The sequence below is a fragment of the Sardina pilchardus genome, chromosome 5 (genome assembly GCF_963854185.1).
Source record: "Sardina pilchardus chromosome 5, fSarPil1.1, whole genome shotgun sequence".
In the NCBI taxonomy this organism is placed as follows: Eukaryota; Metazoa; Chordata; class Actinopteri; order Clupeiformes; family Clupeidae; genus Sardina; species Sardina pilchardus.
Genome location: NC_084998.1, coordinates 6,034,212 through 6,058,074, shown reverse-complemented (window position 1 = coordinate 6,058,074; position 23,863 = coordinate 6,034,212). Strand labels below are relative to the sequence as shown.

At 46.3% G+C, this 23,863-nt stretch overlaps 2 protein-coding genes across 3 annotated transcripts in view; one reads left to right on the top strand and one right to left on the bottom strand.

The window, feature by feature from the left end:
- Positions 1-1,238: 1,238 nt before the first annotated feature.
- On the bottom strand, positions 1,239-3,502 carry pex12 (peroxisomal biogenesis factor 12). Its single transcript, XM_062536131.1, has 3 exons — positions 3,139-3,502; positions 2,374-2,909; positions 1,239-2,192 (listed from the first exon to the last, which is right to left on the bottom strand). The coding sequence occupies exons 1-3, from the start codon at positions 3,259-3,261 to the stop codon at positions 1,802-1,804; spliced, it is 1,050 nt and encodes a 349-aa protein (XP_062392115.1). The 5' UTR covers positions 3,262-3,502; the 3' UTR covers positions 1,239-1,801.
- Positions 3,503-3,588: 86 nt separating this feature from the next.
- ap2b1 (adaptor related protein complex 2 subunit beta 1) overlaps positions 3,589-23,863 on the top strand; it is a 31,043-nt gene continuing 10,768 nt past the window's right edge. The window contains exons 1-18 of one of the 2 annotated variants that reach the window (XM_062536129.1): positions 3,589-3,717; positions 4,899-4,953; positions 5,063-5,168; positions 5,931-6,066; positions 6,477-6,722; positions 7,022-7,212; positions 7,712-7,933; positions 10,656-10,776; positions 11,356-11,451; positions 11,709-11,824; positions 11,988-12,153; positions 12,351-12,449; positions 12,769-13,028; positions 13,625-13,817; positions 19,326-19,367; positions 20,108-20,254; positions 22,083-22,228; positions 22,628-22,757. In XM_062536129.1, the coding sequence (XP_062392113.1) occupies positions 4,917-4,953; positions 5,063-5,168; positions 5,931-6,066; positions 6,477-6,722; positions 7,022-7,212; positions 7,712-7,933; positions 10,656-10,776; positions 11,356-11,451; positions 11,709-11,824; positions 11,988-12,153; positions 12,351-12,449; positions 12,769-13,028; positions 13,625-13,817; positions 19,326-19,367; positions 20,108-20,254; positions 22,083-22,228; positions 22,628-22,757 (2,454 nt within the window). In that variant the 5' untranslated portion in view covers positions 3,589-3,717; positions 4,899-4,916. The remainder of the gene's footprint in view (positions 3,718-4,898; positions 4,954-5,062; positions 5,169-5,930; positions 6,067-6,476; positions 6,723-7,021; positions 7,213-7,711; positions 7,934-10,655; positions 10,777-11,355; positions 11,452-11,708; positions 11,825-11,987; positions 12,154-12,350; positions 12,450-12,768; positions 13,029-13,624; positions 13,818-19,325; positions 19,368-20,107; positions 20,255-22,082; positions 22,229-22,627; positions 22,758-23,863) is intronic. The other variant, XM_062536130.1, reaches the window with a different exon arrangement.

Sequence of the window (23,863 nt, the reverse complement as noted above, 5' to 3'; positions counted from 1 at the left end):
GGTAACCTCCTAATCTGGCCAGCCCACCGCCTCCCTGGGCCCCAGACAGACATGTTCTAGTGCCTCTCTCAAAGCCCTGCAATGTTCTAGAAGGCAGACACTATCACAGACTAATCAAGCAGGCTTCCATTCCTCAAATGACTAGCATTTCAGAAAATGTTCACGTCAGACAGAACAGTTTTCTTTTTCAGACATTTAGACATATGTCACGGTGGGCTTGTTAAATGTATTTTCTCGAGTGCTGTTAAGAGCCATTGTGGGTCTGCGCCAGCTGACTGACAAGACGCTCACCTCTCCGTGACACTGAAATGCCCCATGGTTAAAAAGCAGAACTCTTGTTAGCTTAAGAGGATCTAATTTGTAAGAAATGAGGAGGGGGTGCAGGGACAACTATACTATACACTGTGTCTGTCTTCATTAACTGCTTTATTTATAGACATGAAGTATGTTTCAGCTAAGCAGTATATGCTTTGAACGGGAATTGTTTTTTAATTAGTGGTACATTTCATCACATCTTATGAAAGACAAAATTTAATCTAAAAAGGAGGTCATTGGAGTACAAAACCTGCTGAAAGTTCTCGAAAGACAAAAATCCAAAAGTGTAACCAGAGCTTAAATGAACTGCAGGCTGTGTCAAGTGACCCTGCTAGTTAATTTTCTTTTAATCTGTGCATACGTATATAATGTACTTTTCATTACCAGTAATCTGGTTTCTGTGAGAAGGGAATGCAAAATATGTTATCTTAATATTTCTTATCCAGTTATGCTTTCATCTCCCCAGGCATTTGTATATATACTTGCTGAGCGTGCCTATTCGGAAACAAACAGATTTTGCCCAACTGCTTCGGAGACTAAACACATTTTCCCAGTGTTCTTCTGGGACATTCAAACCATTTAAACTCTCCCTGCTTATTGAAGAAGTCTCCCAGAGGACTGCCCGGGCCAAAAATAGTTGATGTGACATTTAAAAAAAGATGGAGATGTGGTTCACTGACCTTATCGGTCATATTTAGCAGACTTGCATGTTCCGGTAGATGCTCTGAGCACACTACAGGGACCATTACTCCAAGTGAAGTGTTTTCACAGCATTCACACAACTACTTATATGGCATTTTGGTTGTCAAGCATCCGTATACAATACTGGCCAGAGTGCAATTCAGTGTTGACTAGATGGCAGTAAAGATACCATGACTTAAACTACTATTCCAAAAAAGCAGTGCTGGCAATAGTTGTAGTTTTATAAAATTGTTGTTTTATTAAAAAATTAAAAACATTTTCCTGTATATACATTGTTACCTTATTGTTAACATTCCTCAATTATGGTGCAAAATGAATTAACAGTGCAATTGTGTCCATGAGTAGAAACTGAACCTGCGAAGTCTGTAATTGTCAATCTGTAAAGAGTGAAAAAACCCATTCCTCCCAGCAACTACATGGGATAGTTTTGTAACCTGTTTAGTACTGTGGTATCTAGCCTAGAATTTAGAATTATCTAGACTTGCCAAGGTCCACAAGGTCTGTTAATGTTGCCACATCTTGGAAAAGAAAATATGTTCTCCATAGGAGTTGTGTTAAGGCACAAACACTGGGAGCTGAGCAATAAGGGAATGTGATGGGTTGTCCTACTATTGTAAATAATAATCAAACAAGATTAAAAGTTGACATTTCAATTTGAAAATTCAAAAATGTAACTGAGGTTTCAAATTATTCTGAATCAGTCCGTCAAAGGCATTCAATTGAGGTTTCTATTTGAATAATACTTTAAAATACCATACAAGAGAACTGAAATGTAGACATGAATCTAGCCTTCAGGCGAATAAATCTTGATGAGATGTTGCACTCCAGAGGGATAGCCAGTAAGGGGACACCTCTGATTGGCCTTGACGTACATGTATATGCACCGATAGCAGAACACAAAACCAGACGTGGACAGAGCGGTATCGTTGGCACGGACTTTTCGGCAGAGGGGGCAGAGTTTGCTGAGAACGCCCGGCGCTGCTTGGTCATCAAGGTGCACGGGGGGAGGTGGCGTGGGGAGCGTGGTCAAGGACTTCACAGTGCTCTGGTTCTCTGAGGAGTACCACCACTCCAAGAACTGAAGAAAGAAAACGCCCAGGGACAGACCGGTGGAAAGGGACATGGCCACACCACCAACAGCCGAGGACATTATCCGCTGCATTTTTTCAATAACACTGAAAAGTAGAAGGCAAAGAAATATTCTTAATACAGTATATAATCATTTTGTCAGGTCGTTTGTAAACACTGTAATAACTGATCAACATCTCACATGTTACAACAGGCCAACATGCATGAACTGAATAGGTGGCCAAAGATCTCAAAGAAACATCCATCTTTCCCCAACTTCCACATTACCTTGGGCTTGTGCCAATAGGGCTGCTTGGCTTCAGATCCAGGCTTTGGATGTCATGTGCTGTGAGGTGTGCCAGTTTGACCCCGGCCATCCACAGTAAGGGTGAATGCGTGCGTGTGCGGCCGAACACATACAGCAACTGCTGACAAAACACCCACCCGTCCCAAGCCATACTGATGAATGGATAGGCGACCAGGAAGGCCCTGTACATCTTGTGAGTAATGGATTGGGGCAGCCGTATGGAGAAGTCGTCCTCGTCCCTCTGACGAGCTAATATCTTCTCCACTTTGGCACGCAGGTAAGGCAGGAGTGCCAGGAGCAATAGGGACCGCAGATATTGCTTGCGTCTGAGGCCAAAGTGTGCAGGCCGGGTGGGATCAGAGGCCAGCACTCGCTTCAGACCGTAAAAGTTCTCAGAGAAGGAAGCACTGGAACGAGAGAGAAAATGGTGCTGCAAAAGCAGATCCAAGAGGGCGTAGATCTCATCAAACCTCCTCCACAGGACTCCACATCGAGTGGGGTTGGACTCTGCGAGGATCTGCATTAATGACATGTAAATGTTAAAACAAATATAGCTCAGACCCTGCAAGTGGCATTCACTATGACGTTATGCTAGTTAGACAAATACAATTACACAACGTGCATGTTTGCATTGTCAACGTCTACTGAATGATGCACCATTGCAAAAATGATTTACATAGGGTTAGTAGGATGACACATGGTCATGCATAGACTGAAGGGTGAATCTTTGAATCAGTGTTAGTTACCTTGACGGCGTGTTGCAGGGCAGGCTTGACTGCACTCATCAATGAATCCTGCGCTAAAACTTCAAATATCGAAGGTCTTTCATCTGATGATGCTGTCGTTAAATGTGCTCCGTGTTCCGCCATGACAGGTGATTTGAGTTGTTTCAGCAAGTTGCGTAAACGGTTGTAACAGAAGAACTCACGGTGCCGTTTAATTCCCGTATATTAACTAAAATAAAAAATACTGCATTTGTTTATGCAGAGTTTTGTATTAAAGTTGAAACTAACAACGCGAGTTGCAATAGCACTTACGACCATAATGAATGTTGTTCTTTCTGCAGCGTACTTGTTGTGTGCCTCCTAGAATACCGTCCGTATTGCCCCTTTCCTGTTTGCAAATTCACATTTCCGTTGTTACGTTTTATGCTCTCCGCCACTACTCTTGAACATTTTCCTCTTCTGTTTTTTCTACAGCATTCCATCTTCCACGGCTAACCTCGCAGCTGCAGTCAAAGGAGGCAAAAGCATCCTCTGTCAAACTGCTGTGACGAACATAGGTTACACTTCTCGAGGTTTTCGACCACCGTCTCAACAAAGCATGTAAGATCGTTGACTTGAATATATTGCGTTTAATCGACCATCGTAAAAGGTTTTGATCAATGTAGTTGACTAGCCAGCTGGCTAACTTTCGCCAGTCAAAATGCTAGCTTGGGATAGCTAGCTCATATTTAGCTTTCATAGCTAACCCAGGCAGTCGGCAACGATACACCATCAGCTGTTGAAGGGTCACACCCAAACCTGCTTTCGATGGTCATGTTGAATGATGTCTTTTCACATTAACATATTTTATTTACGTAACCACAATTTCATCAATGAAAACAGTCATATTAACGTTACCTAGATGGTATAAGTAACGTTAGCCCTGCTAGTTCTACACCAGTTATCAGGATACTCGGGACAGGCTAGGCAGAGGCTAACTCAGGCTAATTGTATTAGCTAGATGATGTTAGCTTTTCTGAGGTCAATTCATGTTCATTGCGACATAGACAGATCAGGATGGATGCAGTTGACAGTAGAGCCTGCCATCAGGGTCATGTCCCCCTAATTGACAATTAAGACAATATTATGCTATTTGATTTCAAGTTGCAAGGCTTGTCTAGTAGGTGGTATGATGGCGAAAAACATCTGGATAACAGCAGTTAGGCAGACAGCTTTCATCACGACCGATGATATATTCATTCTTTCTTTTCATCCGAAGACGTCATCTAGTTGAGCCATAGGTGTTCTGCAGTTAATGATGAAGTCGGTCGTTTATTTGTTGTGAAATACACGGAAATGCATTATTAGGCCATATGATATAACACGCAAGGCAAGGAAATATCCCTAACACGAATGAGCACTTCGCACCTTGTTTTCTAGTTGCACCCTCTTCATATTTGTTTACATGTCTGGGCCAATGTCATTTTGTCATGGGATTATGTTAATTCATGTTGTATTGTGATAATAGTCTATTGTTATCCTTTATATAATACATTATTAATATTGGGTCTAGGAATATCTTATTTATTTCCAACCAAAAACACTGACTGCTTTTATAATTAGGCTTATCTAGAGCCAATGAAAATGTTTGCCATCGTTCTATTTTAAAGTGTATCTCTATGTCTCTATGACCATGTCTCTATGGCAGGTATAATGAAGAATGTTACAATTAATCTGTCTATGTAGACTAAATAAGATGGAAGTTGTTAACAGGGCATCTGTTTTTTAATATATTTATCTAGATTTCAAGCACCGCCAAGATGACTGACTCAAAGTATTTTACAACTAACAAAAAAGGTAAGCGCAGATGCTAGAGAACTGTAAAATGACATTTAATGTATCAATATTTCTTTGTGACATTGCCAAAGCAATGGTATGCAAATTGCATTGTGTTTTTGTGTGTCAGGTGAAATCTTTGAACTGAAGGCTGAACTGAACAATGAGAAGAAGGAGAAGAGGAAGGAGGCTGTGAAGAAAGTCATCGCAGCGATGACTGTGGGAAAAGACGTGAGGTATGAACATTTGCTAGTTTGGGTAAACCCCGTCCGATCTGCCGGCGATCTGATTTCACCCTGCAGCTCAGACTGGAAACCTCCACGTTTTTCTATCCTGCTTCCGTTAAAAATCTGCGGAGACCAATCACAAAATGTTTAGTTTGGATTAGACTGGTCTGATTAGTTGATGGACAATCCAAGTGCATAGTGCATACAGCGTCATTTGAACTAGGCCTGTTGGAATACGCCTCATGTGCAGTAGAAACTCCCCAGAGTCATGTTCTGGTGACAGCCAAGCTAAAGGTTTACAGTACATTGAATGCAATGTTCATTTACATGTCTAATATGATCTATGTTTGATATAAATCAAGTATAATTAATCACACTGTCATATTACCCTACGAATGAAATAAATCTCTGTGTTATTACAGTAGCTGCTTTCATTTTATTGAAAGGAAAAAACAGCCCCTTTTAACATGGTTTCCCTTTCGTGGTCCTGCAAAAACATTTAAGACTGTACCACAAAAGCATGCTAATGAAATATTTCCATTATTCCAACAGAATAAAGGGTTTCATTAATGCTTTTTAAATGAGTGGAATCACTTAATGAATCACTACTGTTCCTTCAGGCGTTAAACTGACATTTAGATTGCACATTGTATTATCATAATTGTTTTGTTTTGGGTCTCTGCCTTTGAATCATCAGATGAATATGCTTCCTTAATTCTAAATGAAGTTATGGTCAGCTTGACTTGTCATTTGCATTGTTTTGCTTGCCAGCTCTCTCTTCCCGGATGTGGTGAACTGTATGCAGACCGATAACCTGGAGCTGAAGAAGCTTGTGTACCTGTACCTGATGAACTATGCCAAGAGTCAGCCAGATATGGCCATCATGGCTGTCAACAGCTTTGTTAAGGCAAGACATCTTTATATTTTTACCTAGCGTCCTGTTAAGGTGTTATAGTTTCTTATGATTATTTCAGAAAGTTTGACAGTTAATGGCAGACTTTCTGAACACTGGTTCCTGTTATTAGATTTTGACATCTAACCAATTTCTCAGTTAAAGACCTTTGTTATTCAGTCTGAACAAATCCGTGTACTTGAGCCAAGTAATCCTGCCTTGTGTTAAGCCTTAACCGAAGCGTATCAGGGCAGAAATGTAACTATACATGTAAGAATATGTTCACAGTGAATATATGATGATGATGATGATGATGATGATGATGATGATGATGATGCAGCATCTGTAACTGTGAATAGCCAGTGGTGTTTTAAAAATTATAAGCTACAGAACTGAACTGTGCCTCCCTCCATGTTGTTGAACAGGACTGCGAGGATCCCAACCCTCTGATCCGGGCTCTGGCCGTGCGCACCATGGGCTGCATCCGCGTGGACAAGATCACCGAGTACCTGTGCGAGCCCCTGCGCAAGTGCCTGAAGGACGAGGACCCGTACGTGAGGAAGACCGCGGCCGTGTGTGTGGCCAAGCTCCACGACATCAACGCCCAGATGGTGGAGGACCAGGGCTTCCTGGACTCCCTGCGGGACCTCATCGCTGATTCCAACCCCATGGTACACACGCCGGCCCCCCTGACTCCCTCGCTTCCCTCCTGAGAGATTAGAAACGTGGCTGCTCTTTTGATCACTTGAGCTAGAGTGTTGACAGGTGCTCATGTTATGATGGTGTCCAGAGCTGTGTAATCTGCAAGAGCAGCTGATATATAGTGCAGTGTTTTTGGTTTTTTAATGTCCTTTCAAAATTGCTCAGGATTTTTTTTTCTTATATCCCCCCCTCTTTCTTTCTCATGTTCTCTATCTGTGTTTCTGTCTCACACACACTCACACACACATACACTGACCCCTCCATTCAGGTGGTGGCCAATGCCGTGGCAGCCCTTTCGGAGATCAGCGAGTCCCATCCCAACAGCAACCTGCTGGACCTGAACCCGCAGAACATCAACAAGCTGCTCACCGCCCTCAACGAGTGCACCGAGTGGGGCCAGATCTTCATCCTGGACTGCCTGTCCAACTACAACCCCAAAGACGAACGCGAGGCCCAGAGGTGAGCAGGGCTTGGGCGACGACACGCTCCATGGCTCGCCACAAGGGGGCAGACCGAGACTATGCTTGAGAGAAAGGCGAAAGTAGAGGCACACGTCCGTCATCTGTGACGCTGTGTAATTTGGTGAACGATTTAACACTATGTAGCAATTTGCCCCTTTTTTTATGGTTTCTTCAAATTAAACTTTATACTTTAAACAGTTTAGTGCCAGCTGGGCTGATTATGGTGGAAGGTTTTAGCATGCTGTTAGATAGGATAGATAGCTTGCTGATTTCAGACTGTTGCTGCTTCAAACCTAATATTTTTCTATAAATTGAATGTTATTGATGTTTTATATTTTTTTCATCTCACCCGTTTTTGGACATTTTGATTTGAAGGAATTACGGCTCAAAAACTGCAGCCTTGTGATGAACAGACATTTTAGAACTTTCTAGAGCATAGTTGAATGTTGGAGACCCTGCAACCCTCTCTCTGACTGCTCACTGCTCCTCTTCCTCAGCATCTGTGAGCGCGTCACCCCGCGGCTGTCCCACGCCAACTCGGCCGTGGTGTTGTCTGCCGTGAAGGTGCTCATGAAGTTCCTGGAGCTCCTGCCCAAGGAGTCGGACTACTACAACACGCTGCTGAAGAAGCTGTCCCCCCCGCTGGTCACCCTCCTCTCCGGGGAGCCCGAGGTGCAGTACGTGGCCCTCAGGAACATCAACCTCATTGTGCAGAAAAGGTCAGTTCAGCAGCCGCATGATGCATGATCGTGGATACAGGATCATGTGGATGTTTGGTGGGTGATGAGAGTGTTCTTGAGCTGTGTGCGCTCCTTTGCTGTAGTTTGACTGGTTGGATTAATTCCCTGTAGGATAATGCATAATGCATAATATGGCTCAGTACTTCTCATTTTAGGAGTCACAGTGGGGTACAAGGTTTAGTTAAACCACTGAAGTAGTTTGGCCCTAATTGTGCCCTTTACTTTTTCTATCAAGTCATGCAATACACGATTTTGTAGAATATTCTGTTGCCCTGTAGGCATTTTTGAGGAAAAGTTGTTAAACATGATATTTTTGAAAGTTCAGATATCACCATGAAACGTTCCCAGTTTGTTACTTACATCAACATGAATAAGTCATTTTTGTATCGCAAGTTTTTTTAAAAATGTTATGTTTGTATACGCAAATGAGGCATTATCTATGCAAACATGCCCCAATTTGCATACATTTCCAGAAAATGAATGGGACTTTGGGGAACATTGGATGAAAACAAGAAAACAAGGATATGTCTTTTTATCGTTCAATAAGTCAGTGGTCTTTAAATAGTGGTTTTTGCCTTGTTATAGGGATAAATGTATTAATCAAGTTATGTATGATTTATAAACAAACCTCTCTGTTTAAAGCCTTTCGAATATTGATAAATAAATACATACATACACTGGACCTACATTTGGTGTAGGTAAGTGCTACTGAAGTGTTTCAGAATGTGAAAAAAAATAGTTCCAAGGTAACTGACTTTTACAATGGTGATGGTTACTCATGACTGAAAAAGAAAAGATTTTCTTAGTGCCAGTGTGGTAGCTCTGTCTACCCCAGTTTTGCCTCAGTTGACCACACATGCAGCTCACAAAGCTCATTTTGACCAATTGGATAGATAGATAGATAGATAGATAGATAGATAGATAGATACTGATAGATAGAGTTGCTGCCTTTTCCTGCAGTCCTTGATGCTCTGGCATGCACACCCCCACACCTTGCTACTCACCTCAGCACTTGGTGAACATGCAAAAACTCCACATAGGATCTTCACATGATTGCGAAAGGCTACACACAATAGCTCATTCATCCTCCCCTTCATTTCACAAGACCTCTACCCACAATAGTGCGTCCTCAGTTGTGCTCTGAGACAGTAAACATCGACACACGCCATCCACCCAGTTCTTGCATAAGACAGACTGACAGTGTTTTACAGCAAATGACAGCATCAAGGAATGTCAGCAGGAGTCTTTGAGCCCTCCTGTGGGATTTCTTGCAACATCGCAACTAAATCCGTTCCACCAACCTAAAGTGTTGACCCCATGGCCCAAACCCAAGCGTCCCACAGCAGCAGAAGCCATGGCTACACACTTTAGGCCTAGTGAGAACTAGTTCTTTCTGCTTCGGGGCTCAAACAGAGGGCCATGCACTGTCAAAGTAGGCTCTCACACTGAGTTGTGTAGGTTATCACTTCAGCATGCACGGCACCAACACTTCATGGGTGTGTTGCAGCGTCCTGGAGGGGCATCTCTATTGAACATATATCTGTCTGTGTGCAAGCTGTGCTTGGTGCGATACCTTTGCCCACATTTGTAACCTGCATTGGTAGCGCTGCTCTGTGCTTTCAGCGCGAGCCTGTGCGTCACACACGCGCGCCAGGTGCCCAGTGTGTGTGTGTGTGTGTGTGTGTGTGTGTGTGTGTGTGTGTGTGTGTGTGTGTGTGTGTGTGTGTGTGTGTGTGTGTGTGTGTGTGTGTGTGTGTGTGTGTGTGTGTGTGTGTGTGTGTGTGTGTGTGTGTGTGTGTGTGTGTGTGTGTGTGTGCGTCACGTCTGGTCCCAGTCTCTGATTGCAAGTGTGCAGAATGTGGACAACAGGAGCCTATTAGGTCACACTGACCGCTCAGCGTAGTCTGTCCCACGCCAGCACCTGCAGTGCACAGCATGTTGCTGCAGTTCTACGTCAGACGTGTCTAAGGCAGCCCAGACACTAATAGGTGTGGTGCAATCCTGCCTCTGTACCCGCACATGTGGCGCATGACCAGAGTGGCATCATCAATGTGGCATGGGGGGGGGGGGGTACCTGGTCGCGTGCAAGCAGATTCCTTCAAATGCACTGGTGACCAAAATAGTGATGCGCTGTTTGAAGTCGTGCTGCTTGTTGTTAAAGGGAATGACAGATGACACTCTCTTTGGATTAAAGGATGTTACGCCCAGAACAACATGACTGATTAAGAAACATAGGAACGCCTTGTTGCGCCATTCGTTAAACATTTGATAACAAAAACACTTCCTCGGGTCAGTTCATCACGATTGGAAAACCGCTCATGTTCTCCTGAGGATATAATTGTATAATTGTCATAATTGTTGCACCTCCATCATTTACATGATTGAAGAACCTGTAAATGTACAGTACAAATGTACAAAAGTACAATTTTAGCACTCACCCATGGCTTGTTGGCATTTTTTATTTATTTATTTTATATTGAACAGTGACTTGTATAGTTTGTTATACAGCAGAAATGGATTCAGCACCCTAAAAATCCTAAACGTTTCCTCAAAAATGCCTACCACATTTTTTTCCAGGGCTATTTCTCAAATGTTGGTCCTAAATAATAACAGTAATTTTTATTATTATCATTATCATTATTATTATTACTACTATTATGGTTTATTTAATAAATATATCCCACTCCCTCTCAATACCCAGGCCTGAGATCTTGAAGCAGGAAATCAAGGTGTTCTTTGTCAAGTACAACGATCCCATCTATGTCAAGCTGGAGAAGTTGGACATCATGATTCGACTGGCCTCCCAGGCCAACATTGCCCAGGTACTGACTGACTGCACTAGAATTGAACCAGAAATCCATACAACGCCGCCTTCCTTGCGGCGACCAGACATTGCTATCCCTTACAGACGCCGCGGTTTTGTATTCTGTGCTCCCATCGCTTGCATAATTCCTTCAGTTGACTTTGTCCACTCTGTTTATGGCAGGTGTTAGGGCTCACATAGGGCTCAGGTGGTAGAGCCCAAACGGCGCTTCAGACATGCTCAGACTGGCCCTTTTGGCCCTCAGAGCACAGGCTGCCCTCCATAGCAATTTGGACACAACTCCGGGTCAGGCGCTTAGCGATTCCTGCCCAGTCTCCTATTTATTCAGATCCTCTTGAGACAGCAGGCCAGAAAGGCCCCTTTAGCAAGCACACAGTCTATTTGTTGTTGGTAACTCTATTGTGTGCTGCCTGTCCCACACACACACACACACACACACACACACACTCACACACACACACACTAACTCACTCTCACACACACTCTCACACACTCTCTCACACACACACACACACACACACACACACACACACACACACACACACACACACACACACTCACACACACACACACACAGGTCCTGGCTGAGCTGAAGGAGTACGCCACCGAAGTGGACGTGGACTTTGTGCGCAAGGCTGTGAGAGCCATCGGGCGCTGTGCCATCAAAGTGGAGGTGAGACACACGGTGGTCAGCTATCCATTTCTCTAAGCACTTAGCCTCCCACAGCTATGTCCTACATTATCCTCTAATTTCCCTTGGTAGTCGGCGTAGAACTGCAGGATTATAACTGTGTACAAATAGACAGAACTGTCATGTGAACGGGGCGATAGAAGCATTAACAATTACTCATGTTTCCACTCAGTAGATGTTCTGATCTGTGGTACTTCCTGTTTAGTCTCCTGTCCTAATTCTTGTGTGCTGGTCCATAGCAATCTGCTGAGCGCTGTGTGAGCACTCTGCTGGACCTCATCCAGACCAAGGTCAACTATGTTGTCCAGGAGGCCATTGTTGTCATCAGGGACATTTTCCGCAAGTACCCCAACAAGTCAGTGACCATTGCCTATATTTTAAGATAATTGATTTCACTGTAGTGGTATTTTTGTTGTGAAATATTGAGTTTTACTCCTGCCCGCAGTAATTTATTTTAAAGAAAGTAAGTTTTTCTTTTGCTAAGCTACGAAACGTCCTGTTCTGCGTTTGTTTTTTAGGTACGAGAGCATCATCGCCACCCTCTGTGAGAACCTGGACTCCCTGGACGAGCCCGATGCTCGCGCCGCCATGATCTGGATCGTGGGCGAGTACGCCGAGAGGATCGACAACGCCGACGAGCTCCTGGAGAGCTTCCTGGAGGGTTTCCATGACGAGAGCACCCAGGTCAGTCAGCCCCCTCAACAGGAACTTCTCCCCTCGCCTGAGAGCTAAAAGGAACTATATTCCCCCGGCAGCTGCTCTGCGAACCTTAGTTCCTCCTAAAGCACCTTGTCACGAGGCGCTGTGGAAATAGAAGTGAGGTGAGCGCCGGTCATGCTGAAATGGCTCATGCGTGGGTGTCTTTCGCTTCCACTCTTCAGGTGCAGCTGACTCTGTTGACAGCCATTGTGAAGCTCTTCCTGAAGAAGCCCTCAGAGACACAGGAGCTGGTGCAGCAGGTCCTCAGCCTGGCCACACAGGTACGGTACACACCTTCAGCAGTACAGGCAATAGAACTATTATCCAACAATATATCTACTCGCTCTGTCCGTGCATTTGGAGTGTAGTGGAATAGATTATCTTGCAATTTATACTTTCTATTAGGTTATACTTAGTCAAATTATGTAAAATCCACCCCTGTAGACTCCATCATAACTTCATAACAGTCTGTACTTGTCATATTAAATGTGCTGCATGAATAAACTTGATTAGACTGTAATTCTGCAGATGTGTGTATCAGCCTGCTGCGTAGTGACTGTAGATGTCCTGCTGTTGTGACACGTTTTCAATTCCCCGCAGGACTCGGACAACCCTGACCTGCGCGACCGCGGTTACATCTACTGGCGTCTCCTGTCCACGGACCCGGTGACGGCCAAGGAGGTGGTCCTCTCCGAGAAGCCGCTGATCTCCGAGGAGACCGACCTGATCGAGCCCACGCTGCTGGACGAGCTCATCTGTCACATCGGCTCGCTGGCGTCCGTCTACCACAAGCCGCCCAACGCCTTCGTGGAGGGCAGCCACGGGATCCACCGCAAACACCTGCCCATCCAGCACGGCAGGCAAGGCTCCACTCCGCTCTTTTTATTTTTCGTTAGCTTGTCTGTCTTTTTTGCATTAGCTTCTTGTCTGTCTTTTAGGATTGTCTGGGTGATTGAAAAGCCACACAATAGTTTTTTGTTTTTGTGTGTGGAAAGTAGAAGAAATATTCAGATTTCACATCCGCATAGCTTCAGTGGTGTTTGAAAGGTAAACGTAGTTTGCCGGTAATTGAAGCTCACGTCAGCATCTTGCAATGATCATGTAACACCAATAAGCACGGTGCAAACGATGTGGACGATTTTTATTTGCTTACGGAGCTTCCTTACCAGATGGTTCCTCCCTGCAGCATCAACATTATAACTGTGATTAAAAAGCCAAAGAGTGCTTGATAGCAGGAGATGGAGGACAGCTTGCAGTTGTAGCATCTGTAGCGTCTCCCAGGTATATTGTGAGGCAGTAAAGTAGCTGAAGAACTAAAGGTTGGCAACATGCAAATCAGTCAGAAAGTGCACACACCATTGTTTGCTAAGATGTGTTTTTCTTGTTGTGCCTCTGGTACTCTTTTGCCATATGGCCCACGCTTGCCCCCCCCCCCCCCCCCACCCCCCCCTTACAGCATCGACACCGGCGAGAGCCCAGTGAGCGCCAGCCCTGCCGCCCCCATCGACCAGCCTCAGGTCATCCCCTCACAGGGCGACCTCCTGGGTGACCTCCTGAACCTTGACCTGGGCCCTCCAGTCAACGTGCCCCAGGTCTCCTCCATGCAGATGGGGGCCGTGGACCTGCTCGGTGGAGGCCTGGATAGTCTGGTGAGTGACCCGCCCCCACCACCACCACCACCACCCACACATCCGACCCCTGCCAGGGTGGACACCTCATTTGCCCTGTGCTTGTTAGCCTCAGTATACAGTCAGTCAAAGTCTCATGTAGACCAACTCTTGTTTTAATGAGGACACTGGAGGAAGGGAGATGAGAGAAGAGGAGAGGAGTGCAGTGGAGCGGATGTGAGTGTGTGTGTGTGTGTGTGTGTGTGTGTGTGTGTGTGTGTGTGTGTGTGTGCGTGTGTGCGTGTGTGCGTGTGTGCGTGTGTGCGTGTGTGCGTGTGTGTGTGTGTGTGTGTGTGTAGATGCTGCCCGGAGTGCTGCAGTCCCACTGCAGTGAGGCGCTGCTGTTGGGAGGTTCTCTGCTCAGAGGTTTAGCCCAACACAGACTTTATTTGCCCTTCAAAGTAGAACTGTTCCGTGATTGCTCTTTTTGGTTCTGTGTCCCTCCCGTCCTGAGGGTAAACTTTTAAACCTTAAAATCAACACATTAGAGAGGATGCCCCAACATTTGCAGAAGACTGTGGTGGCATTGTGCCAATGTTACTAACTCTACTGCACTAATGCAAGGATACAAGGAGGTTCATTTGTCACATACATAGAAATAGTAACATAAAGCATGTAGTGAAATTTTGTTCGGGGTTCAGCTTTTTCTGTGTGAGTGTGAAGAAAGAAGGGAGAAAATAGGAAATAAGAAATAGGGAGAGAGACTATGAAGTGCAGCGTGTGAACAGTCTATGTGTGTAAAAAGTGTGAGTGCAGTTCATTTAGTCTTGTGTGTGTTCAGGATATGGATGGCTTGAGGAAAGAAGCTCCTCCTCCGTTCATAACATGTGACAATGTTTCAGTGGGATAGGATGAAGTTGCAGTGTCATCATGGGCATCCACTTAAATGTGTTCTTAATGACATTTTGGGAGAAATCTGTTAGCATCTCTATAATCAGGAAGATGTCAAGACCTAAGTGACTGTTCAGAAGATGTCAGAGGTGTGTTCAAATTTGCAAACATAGGCAAAGTACTGCCTTGAGTTTTTGGAGGACGTTTGCAAACACTCGCAAACAGTCTGAGGAGGTAGTTCTTGAGGTGAGCTTGTAGGAGGTAACAATGCAGTTACCGTTACAATGGAATTCTAACACCGAATCGTTCAAATGTAACTGTTCAGACAGAGAAAGCTTGTTCACCACAAACGTTCGCCAATGTTTGCTGAATTTGAATGCAATCCCCTGATTGTGATCTCATCACTGAGGACTGGCCAATAGACCATCATAAAGAGTGTGATTTAAACGTATAGTTAAATACCCTGAGTCTGTCCCAGCTTGAGATGTTTAGAAGGAGTGCAAGAAGACGTTGGGCAAAAAAATACCAGAATGTTCCATTAGATATCAGTATTAATGATTATGCTTTCAGAATGTGAATGCTATCAGCGCAATCACTGTTAAGGGAGAAAAACGGTAATGTGCTGCCTAAATTGATATTTAATAATGATGTACCGGTCCGGTAGTTGTGTACAGTGTACAGTGATGAAGAGAATGATTCTGCGGAAACCTCTTTTGCTGACAGGACCCCATTTATCTTGATAAGATTTCTTGTACTAAAGCACATATTGCAGAAATCCCATTTTTCATGTTCCTTTTTTTTTTTTATGTGCCTGCCCTGTCAGTGCACGAAGAGTAGAATTCGACCTCTAGAGCCTTTGACTGCCCTACAGTCCTCAAGGTGTACTTTTGGGGGGAAACTTCAAATGAGATTATTTCTCTAAAACAAGGTTAGCTTTGGCTCAAACTTTCAGGTACACAGATATTGCCCCCAAAACACACACACACACACCTAAATCACTCTCCCGCTGGCTTTGCTGTGTTTAGTGCAGGTCATTGCCAGCTTGTTGATGGATGGCACCATGGATGTAGCATGGTCATCTTATCTCTAGCCGCTCTGCAGTGGTTGTGTTGCGGTGCTGTTCCTGTACGCGGGCACCGTGGTGTTATCAGGGCGGCACAGATGCCCCCTCATGTGCTGTTCAGTGTGCATCAGCAGCAGCTCTGTTCCACAGCTCCCCTCACGCTCGGGCTATCACAGCCTGGAGGCCCTCTCACTGTGAACCAGCTTGCACTCACCAGGAGCATAGCATGCACCCACACACACACACACTTGTGTGCACACACACGCACACGCGCGCACACACACACATACTCACACGCGTACACACATGCGCACACACTCACACTCTCACACACACGCACACACACATGCACACACACACACACACACACACACTCTCTCTCTCACTCACACACGCACACACACACAGCATGACACCACACAAGCACATTTGGAAGTGCACTTCAGAACATTGGTCACAGACAGCCCCAGTTTCAAATGTGTAGGTTACTTCACTTACCACTGTTCTGCACCCCCTGCTCTCACCCTCAGTGCTGGTGATTGGACCTCCTTGGCAACAGAGCTTGGAACCCTTGACAACCGAGCTGCGGAGTAGCATTCCGGGCCACTGTTGACATGGTTCTAGCACTAGGTGCTGTTGTTCCAAACATGGTGGCCTCCAGACTATAACTATGTTAAACACATGAGCTGGCTGGCTCTCTGCCAGCCTCCTGGCCCAGCTGTTGCCTAGGTGATATGCATAATCACTCCGACGGAAACATTGAGAGATTTAATTTTTATTGCTGGAGGTAATTGTATGAGTGGAGAAAGCTCTACTGATGGCAAGAAAGCACTGTGTCTGTGAAAGCCTCTCTGCAGGAGATTGGCATGTACTGTGTGAAGGGATTGAGGGGATCTCCTGTTAACAGTAGGTGTAAACTTCAGAAGTTTATGTTGAAGCACTGGTGGTAGCCTTGACCTTGTCAAGAAGATTAAGGCCCTATAAAGATAAAACTGTTTCTCTAATTGGTCTCTATTGGCATTCACAAAAAATCGGTGTTTGGAATAAAAATTTGCTGATAGCACCTCAAGCCAAAAAGTTTAAGAACCCCAGCGTTTAGCCATCTGCTGAATTGCCAAGCTTACACTGGACTGAAAAATCCTCCCTTGGGCTGAGTGCTGTATAGATTTCTGTTTTGTCATTATGCGGAAAACTCAATAAGCACAATGCAGTGTGCAGTCGGCAATGTGAGGAGCAGCAAGGAGGAAGGGAATTTAAACTCAATAGCAAACTTTACGCTTTATTTTTATGTTATTATATTTTCCAAATGTTTTTCCCCCCAAATTGGTTTTGTAAGTGGCTTTGAAGCTAAGTGTCTATCAACTACCATAACAATAGCATACTGTACACTGGTGTGGATTGACACTCTGATGTGAGTAGAGACTTGGTGTGCGTGTGTATGTGTGTGTGTGTGCGATCGCGTGTTGTGTGTGTGTGTGTGTGTGTGTGTGTGTGTGTGCGATCGCGTGTTGTGTGTGTGTGTGTGTGTGTGCACGCTCGGTGAGTGACGCGGTGGGGAGTTTGGGAGTGCAGCCCAGCGGTGTCTGATTCGTTGTCAGCCAAGGTCAGGCCAGTGATGTACGAGGCAGGACAGTGCCGAGTCAGCGCTCTGTGGCGGCTCCTCACAGCCATCCTCCTCCAGACAGAAAACACACCATCCTCACAGCCATCCTCCTCCAGACAGAAAACACACCATGACGTGCCCGCAGTGGCTCCTGCGCTGATACGCTAGGTCAGCTGTCTGTTACAGTTTAATTGGAAGACCTGTGTGACCCAAAGGGACTGAAGGGCCAGTAATGTGTCTTCTTCCCAATGTGCAACTGCCATTTTTCCAATATCGCTTAATTATCATTTTGCCTCGTTGTATTTTATTGATGATTTGTGTTGTAATTAGTGTTATAGTGTATTTGTGAAGACATGCGCACAGGAAGGTCTCCATAGCCCCTCGTTGCCTCATAGTGAGGTTACCGGTTTTAAGTAAGATCACAATTCCAGTCATGATATAACTCTCTGGAAATAATTGGAATTCTCGGGGTCACGGACTCTGTTCACATCTAGCGTGCTTGTTGGCCTGCTCCCCATGTGATCTCTGGTCCTGTCTGAGGCGCTTTTGTTAGACAGCAGCCCAGACCTTGGAGCCGGGAGGCTTGGTGCGCTGCCAAGCTTGTCGCAGAGGCAAGGACAGCATTTTCATCGTGTCCTAAAGGGCTTGTGTTGTCAAGTGGTTGTTTAGTGGCGGAACATGGTGCATTGTTCACTTCCTATCAAGAGAGGGGGAAATAGAAGAAGGAGAAGAAGGAGACGGGTTCAGTCTAGGTGCGCCGCTGCTCACTGCAGAGATTAACAAGCGTGAAGGGGGAGACAAAGTCACGAGCGTAGGACACGGTGACAAAAGCCGGCGGAATCTCATCAATCTATCTATCTATCAATCAATCAGTCAGTCAGTCAGTCAATCTCATCAATGAGCAATGAGCTCTTCCGACCAAATGCTCTGTGGAAGATAGACATAGACAGCAGGGTTGGGTCATTGAAGCGACACATGTCAGTGGTGGAGGTTGTGCAATAATAATTTGCCCCCGCTAACTCCAAATCCATTCGCTGCCCTTCAAACACTCGGCTCTGGTGATTGAGGTTCAAAGGGAACCACTGAAATATTGGGAAGTCATTACGTGTGTCCCTTTGTTTAAGCCCCGCGACACAGTCTCTGTCTTAACTAACCATGAAGGGGGGGTGGGGGTGGGGGTGGGGGTGGGGTGGGATATTATTTTGGGCTGCCCAGACACCATTGTTCAGGTCAATCTCGTTTGGCTTTTCGTGCTCTAGGCTTGGAGAGTTCTAGGACAGCTAGACACAGAGAGGCTTACAAAACGATGGTGAGATTTCTGACTCCGATCGATGTTCCTTTTTTAAATAATGTAGACGCTCACTCGGTTTTTGTCCTGTTTTGTGGTGTTGTCATTGCTGTCACTGTGATGCATTCGCAGTTTGCAGGGTGAAGAAATTGGCCGCCTATGAGATGTGAATCACAAGTGCGAGTTAATTATCAGCCCTAAATAGACATTTCACAATGTTCCGGCGTGTACTCATTACTTACACACAGAAATGTTAAAAAAAATATTTTTTCTGCCACTGACTTCTGGGATGTTCAAATGCTGTTTCTATTATTTGTTATTTGTTTGTTAAGGTTTTATGTGTTCATTCATTTCACTGATGGACTGAGGTGAAAGGTAATCTGCTGAACGGTTAGAGTGGAGGTTGGACTGTTCCTGACGGGGCCGAGGACACCAAGTGCCCTTCTCTCTTTCTGTCTCTTTTCTGTCTCTTTTCTTTCTCTGTTCTCTTTGCTCTTCTTTTCTTCAATTCTCCTCTGCCTCTCATGCCCTCTGTCCCATTTGTTTTCTCTCCTCTCCATCTCTCCATCTTTCTCTCTTTCTCCCATTTGTTCTCTCTTTCTTCCTCTCTCTCTCTCTGTCTCTCTCTCTCTCTCTCTGTGCCTACTGTATCTGCCCTGTGTATTGATGTGGTTGTGGACCTGGGTCTTCTCTTCTCTTTTCTAGCTCGGGGGAGACCTGGGCGGCGGTGTTGGGGGAAGTCCTGCAGTAAGTGAGCCCTCGGTGTCTGTGTACTTACCTGCCTACCTGTCCTGAAGGCCTGTCTGCCTGTCCGCCTGATCGTCTGTCTGTCTGTCTGTCTGTCCGCCTGATCGTCTGTCTGTCTGTCTGTCTGTCTGCACATTGCATGCTCTAAATGGCTTCACTCACAGGGTCACAGAGCCACCCAAGGATTGCTGCACGCTCACTGGCTGTATGCATGTGTGTGTTTGTGTTTGATCTGTGTGTGTGTGTGTTTGTGTGTGTGTGCAGGCTCCACTAATCTGCTTGGTACTCCACAGCCTTGCTGATGGGGGGGTAGTAACTGCTGTTATTACCATTAGTGCTTCCGCCTCGTTTGGAGATGTACCCATTGGGAGGGAAGGAGGAGGAGGAGGAGAGAGGAGGGGGGTATTTGATTGGCTGCTGCTGCTACTGTTGCTGCTGATGCATGAGTGCTGTGTGGTTGATGTGTGTTTTCTCTTTTTCCAATCACAAATGCATGAGCCACTTGAATGACCACTCTCATTTTTCCCATTTTCTTCTGTGATTGCAACTGTGTTGTATCTCAATCATCTCGACAGAACCAAAGGACCTGGGGACTCTCCTGCTTGATGATGTTGACACAGTCGGATGAAAAAGCCACTGATCCAAAACCTGAGCAGGGTTCCGCCGGCCTTATAAGGACTCCTAGCCTACACTGACACCGCTCTCTCTCGTGTGTGTGTGTGTGTGTGTGTGTGACACAGGTGGGCCAGAACTTCATCCCTTCGTCGGTGCCCAACACGTTCGCCCCGTCCCCCACTCCAGCTCCCATGAGCAGCGGGCTGAACGACCTGTTTGAGCTGTCGACCGGCATGGCCACCACCACGGGTGGATACGTGGCCCCCAAAGCCGTAAGTAACCCAGCCACCGACCCAGCCAGCGACCCAGCGACCCAGCGACCCAGCCAGCCAGCCAGCCAGCCAGCCAGCCAGCCAGCCAGCCAGCCAGGCGTAGCGGCGCCCCGCGGACCCAAAGTCACACGTCTCTCACCTCACAGCTGAGAACAGCACCTGCGACCCCTCCACCTCCCCCCCCCCCTCCCCCGACGTGAACACAGGAAGCCAAACATTCAAAATACCCATCGTCAGTGGCCTTATTTTATTCACACACTCACATAGCTGTCCGCGTGTGCATGTTCATGCATACAATATCTCACAGTGCAGATCCTTCTCCCACATGCCGATGTAGATATTCTCCCATATTCCCATAATGATTAAGGCAGGTCGTTTTTTATTTATTTCTTTTTTTATTATTATTTCTTATAATTGGGTGATCCCATTCTCGGCCGTTCTCACGGCGGCAGAATTGTGCGGCGAGCTCCGCTGCGCTCATCAGCATGATCAGCATGTGTTCTCGCTCTGCGCGGGGAGGTGTGTGTGTGTGTGTGTGTGTGTGTGTGTGTGTACTGTATGTGTGTGTGAGAGAGAGAGAGAGAGAGTGTGTGTGTGTGTGTGTGTGTGTGTGTGTGAGAGAGAGAGAGAGAGAGAGTGTGTGTGTGTGTGTGTGTGTCTCTGTGTGTGTGTGTGTGTGTGTGTGTGTGTGAGAGAGAGATAGAGTCTGTGTGTGTGTGTGTGTGTGAGAGAGAGAGAGAGTGTCTGTGTGTGTGTGTGTGTGTGTGTGTGTGTGTGTGTGTGTAAACCCTGGACCGGCTCCAAAAATGGAGAAAAGAGAAGGCTGTTCACTCTGCACTGGCGCTCAGCATTCACCCAGCGAATAACTCCTCGGCTCATTTGGCCTCTTCTGGCTCTTTATTATTATTATCGCCTGCTCCATTCTTCACTCGGCCACATTTAGATGAATTCAATAACGACCTGCTTTAGGAGCTGTATTCACAAGCGCGATTGTGCCCCGGTTTGTTTTTCAGCCCGGCCACAGTGGTATTCAGGCCCCTAATGGTCCCCGCACCGAGTGCCGTCTGCAGGCACGAAATGTGTAGCGGCGTTCAATTTGGCTCGTAATAAAAACGGCTGTTTGGGTGTCTCCTCTGATTCATTGAGCCGCCCCGCCACGCTGACGACACGGCGTCGCACTGAGCACGTGCGGGCCGCACCGCCACCGCCACCGCCACCGCCGGCCTCACGCTGCGGCGTCGGATTAGACCGGTGACAGAGCCATTAATAAGAACAGTTCCAGTGGACTCCCGCCGCCCGGCTGGCTGTGGCAAAGTGGGTCACAGGAAGCTCTGCCGTGCCGAGAGAGAGAGAGAGAGAGAGAGACTGAACTTTTCGCTTCTGTCAGGAGCCTCGCCGCAGCGCCCGACACGAGGACAGCCCGTTTATTTTCCGCTGCTGGCGTTGGCGTGCGCCAGCTGTGTAAAAATGTCCCTCAGCATGATGAATCCCTTTTGCACTACGCTAGACTCTTTATGAGTAAGCAGCTCCTGTCTGGGGCGCTTTTTTTTTCTTCTTTTTTTTTTTAAAAAAGCGCTGCGTTAAAAATGTATCCTTGGACTCGCTGTGTGTGCAATGCTGTAAATATTTATGGCAGATGAATGAAGCATTCCTTTGGAAAGTTTGTGGCTGTGTGCAGGATTCCACAGACAAGAGGAGTGTGTGTGTGTTGTGAGTGTTGTGAGTGTAAGTGTGTGTATTTGTGTGAGTGTTTGGGTTTGCTTGAGTGATTGTTTGTGTGTGTGTGTGTGTGTCCTATTGAAAGTTTTGCCTATCCTCTGTGTTGCAGATTTGGCTCCCGGCAGTGAAGGCCAAGGGCCTGGAGATTTCCGGCACTTTCTCCCGCCGCCAGGGCCACATGTACATGGACATGACGTTCACCAACAAGGCCCTGCAGCACATGACCGACTTCGCCATCCAGTTCAACAAAAACAGGTGAGCCCAGATTCTTAAAGGGACACTTCACCAATTAGCATTAAGCTTTGTATCTTTAGAAAACCAGTCATGTTTTTGAATGGTCGTGCATCATTCCCTCAGTTTGCCTTGAGATGGGAGAAATACGGATTTCAATGTTGGACTTCCTGCTTTCAATGATGTAAAAATCATCATTTTACATCATTGAAAGCAGGAAGTCCTATTCATGGGCTTCATTGACATCGGTATTTCTCCCATCTCAAGGCAAACTGAGGGAATGATGCATGACCATTCAAAAACTTGTTCTTTCTGTCCTTGTTTGGCCACTGACAGGACAGTGTGGCACAGTGAGGGCCAATTAAAAAACTGATTCCTGTGTGAATAAAGTTTTTTTGTGCGTGTGTGTGTGTGTGTGTTTAGTTTTGGAGTCATCCCCACTACTCCTCTGGCCGTGCACACTCCCCTGATGCCCAGCCAGAGCATCGACATCTCCCTTCCCCTGAACACCATCGGCCCCGTCATGAAGATGGACCCTCTCAACAACCTGCAGGTATGTTCTCCATGTTCTCCATGTTCTCCAACGTGCAATTAGTCAAACGTCACCGCAGTACATCCACACAAATGTGGCCCTGCAAAGCTCTCTAGTCCTTCAGGAGAACTCCTCTGGGTGACTCTGTCAGTGAGTAATGTCACCTCAGCTTTTATAGCTCAGTAAAGTGGTGCCTGTCATGAGCACCCTAGCTCTGTCCATTGCTAAAGTCCTTCCAAAGCTTCCCCTGGGCAGTGCGTTTTAACACCTGAATTTGTATAGCTCAATAAACCGGTACATTTAGTGAGCCATCCTTGTCCTGTCCAGTTCTATGGTCCCTGTTTTGAAGCTTCCTCCTGGCAGTGCTAGTGCCTGCCTGTAAGGTTGTGCAGCTCAATAAAGCGCTACCTTTCACGAGCCGTCCTCGTTCTGGCCGAGCGGAGAGGGCGCGGTGCCAGTTCTCGTGGAGAGCTGATGGGAGCCAGGTGTGTGTGTGTGTGTGTGTGTGTGTGTCAGGTGTGTTGGCAGGCCGCGGCCCCGCTGGAGAGGGGGACAGGCGCTCGTCAGCAACAGACCCCCCGCTGGGGCTGCATCCAGTGGTGGCCGTGGGCTTTGCGGTTTCCATGGCAAAGTCACAGGCATCCCATAATGATCCATCACACTCTTACTTACCTACCGCCCACCTGCCTGCCTTGTTAGCTTTAGTTCTCCATTAGGGCTGTGATGATGCACCACACTCACGACTCGATTTGTATCACGATTTTTGACCCATGGTCCGATTTTTTTGTTGGTTGGAAAAATAGACATTTTAATAGCCGACCTTGGAGCACCATAGTACTATATTATATCCTGATATGAAAAAGAGAAAATACTGGACACCGCAGAGCGCTGGGGAACACGAGAATGGGTGCGTCACGATTCTGCCTTCTCACACAGGTTCGCACAGGTTCGTGGATATGAATGTCATGTTTTCGGTTTCGAATGGCATATAGTTCCAGCCCTACTCTCCATCTCCCTTGCTCTCTTGCTCTCTTCCTCTTTCCCTGGTCTCTCTCTCCTTGTCTATAAGGGAGGGCAGGTGTAGTCTCTCCCTCTCTCTTTCTTTCTTTCTCATTTGCTCTCTCTCC

What these genes read in the sequence shown, in the direction of transcription:
- pex12 (XM_062536131.1), bottom strand. Translation starts at nt 3,261, where the DNA reads ATGGCGGAACACGGAGCACATTTAACGACAGCATCATCAGATGAAAGA. An exon ending in CCCTGCAACACGCCGTCAAG is followed by an intron (nt 2,910 to 3,138) that starts GTAACTAACACT and finishes TCATTAATGCAG; the next exon opens with ATCCTCGCAGAGTCCAACCC. An exon ending in CCTATTGGCACAAGCCCAAG is followed by an intron (nt 2,193 to 2,373) that starts GTAATGTGGAAG and finishes TCTACTTTTCAG; the next exon opens with TGTTATTGAAAAAATGCAGC.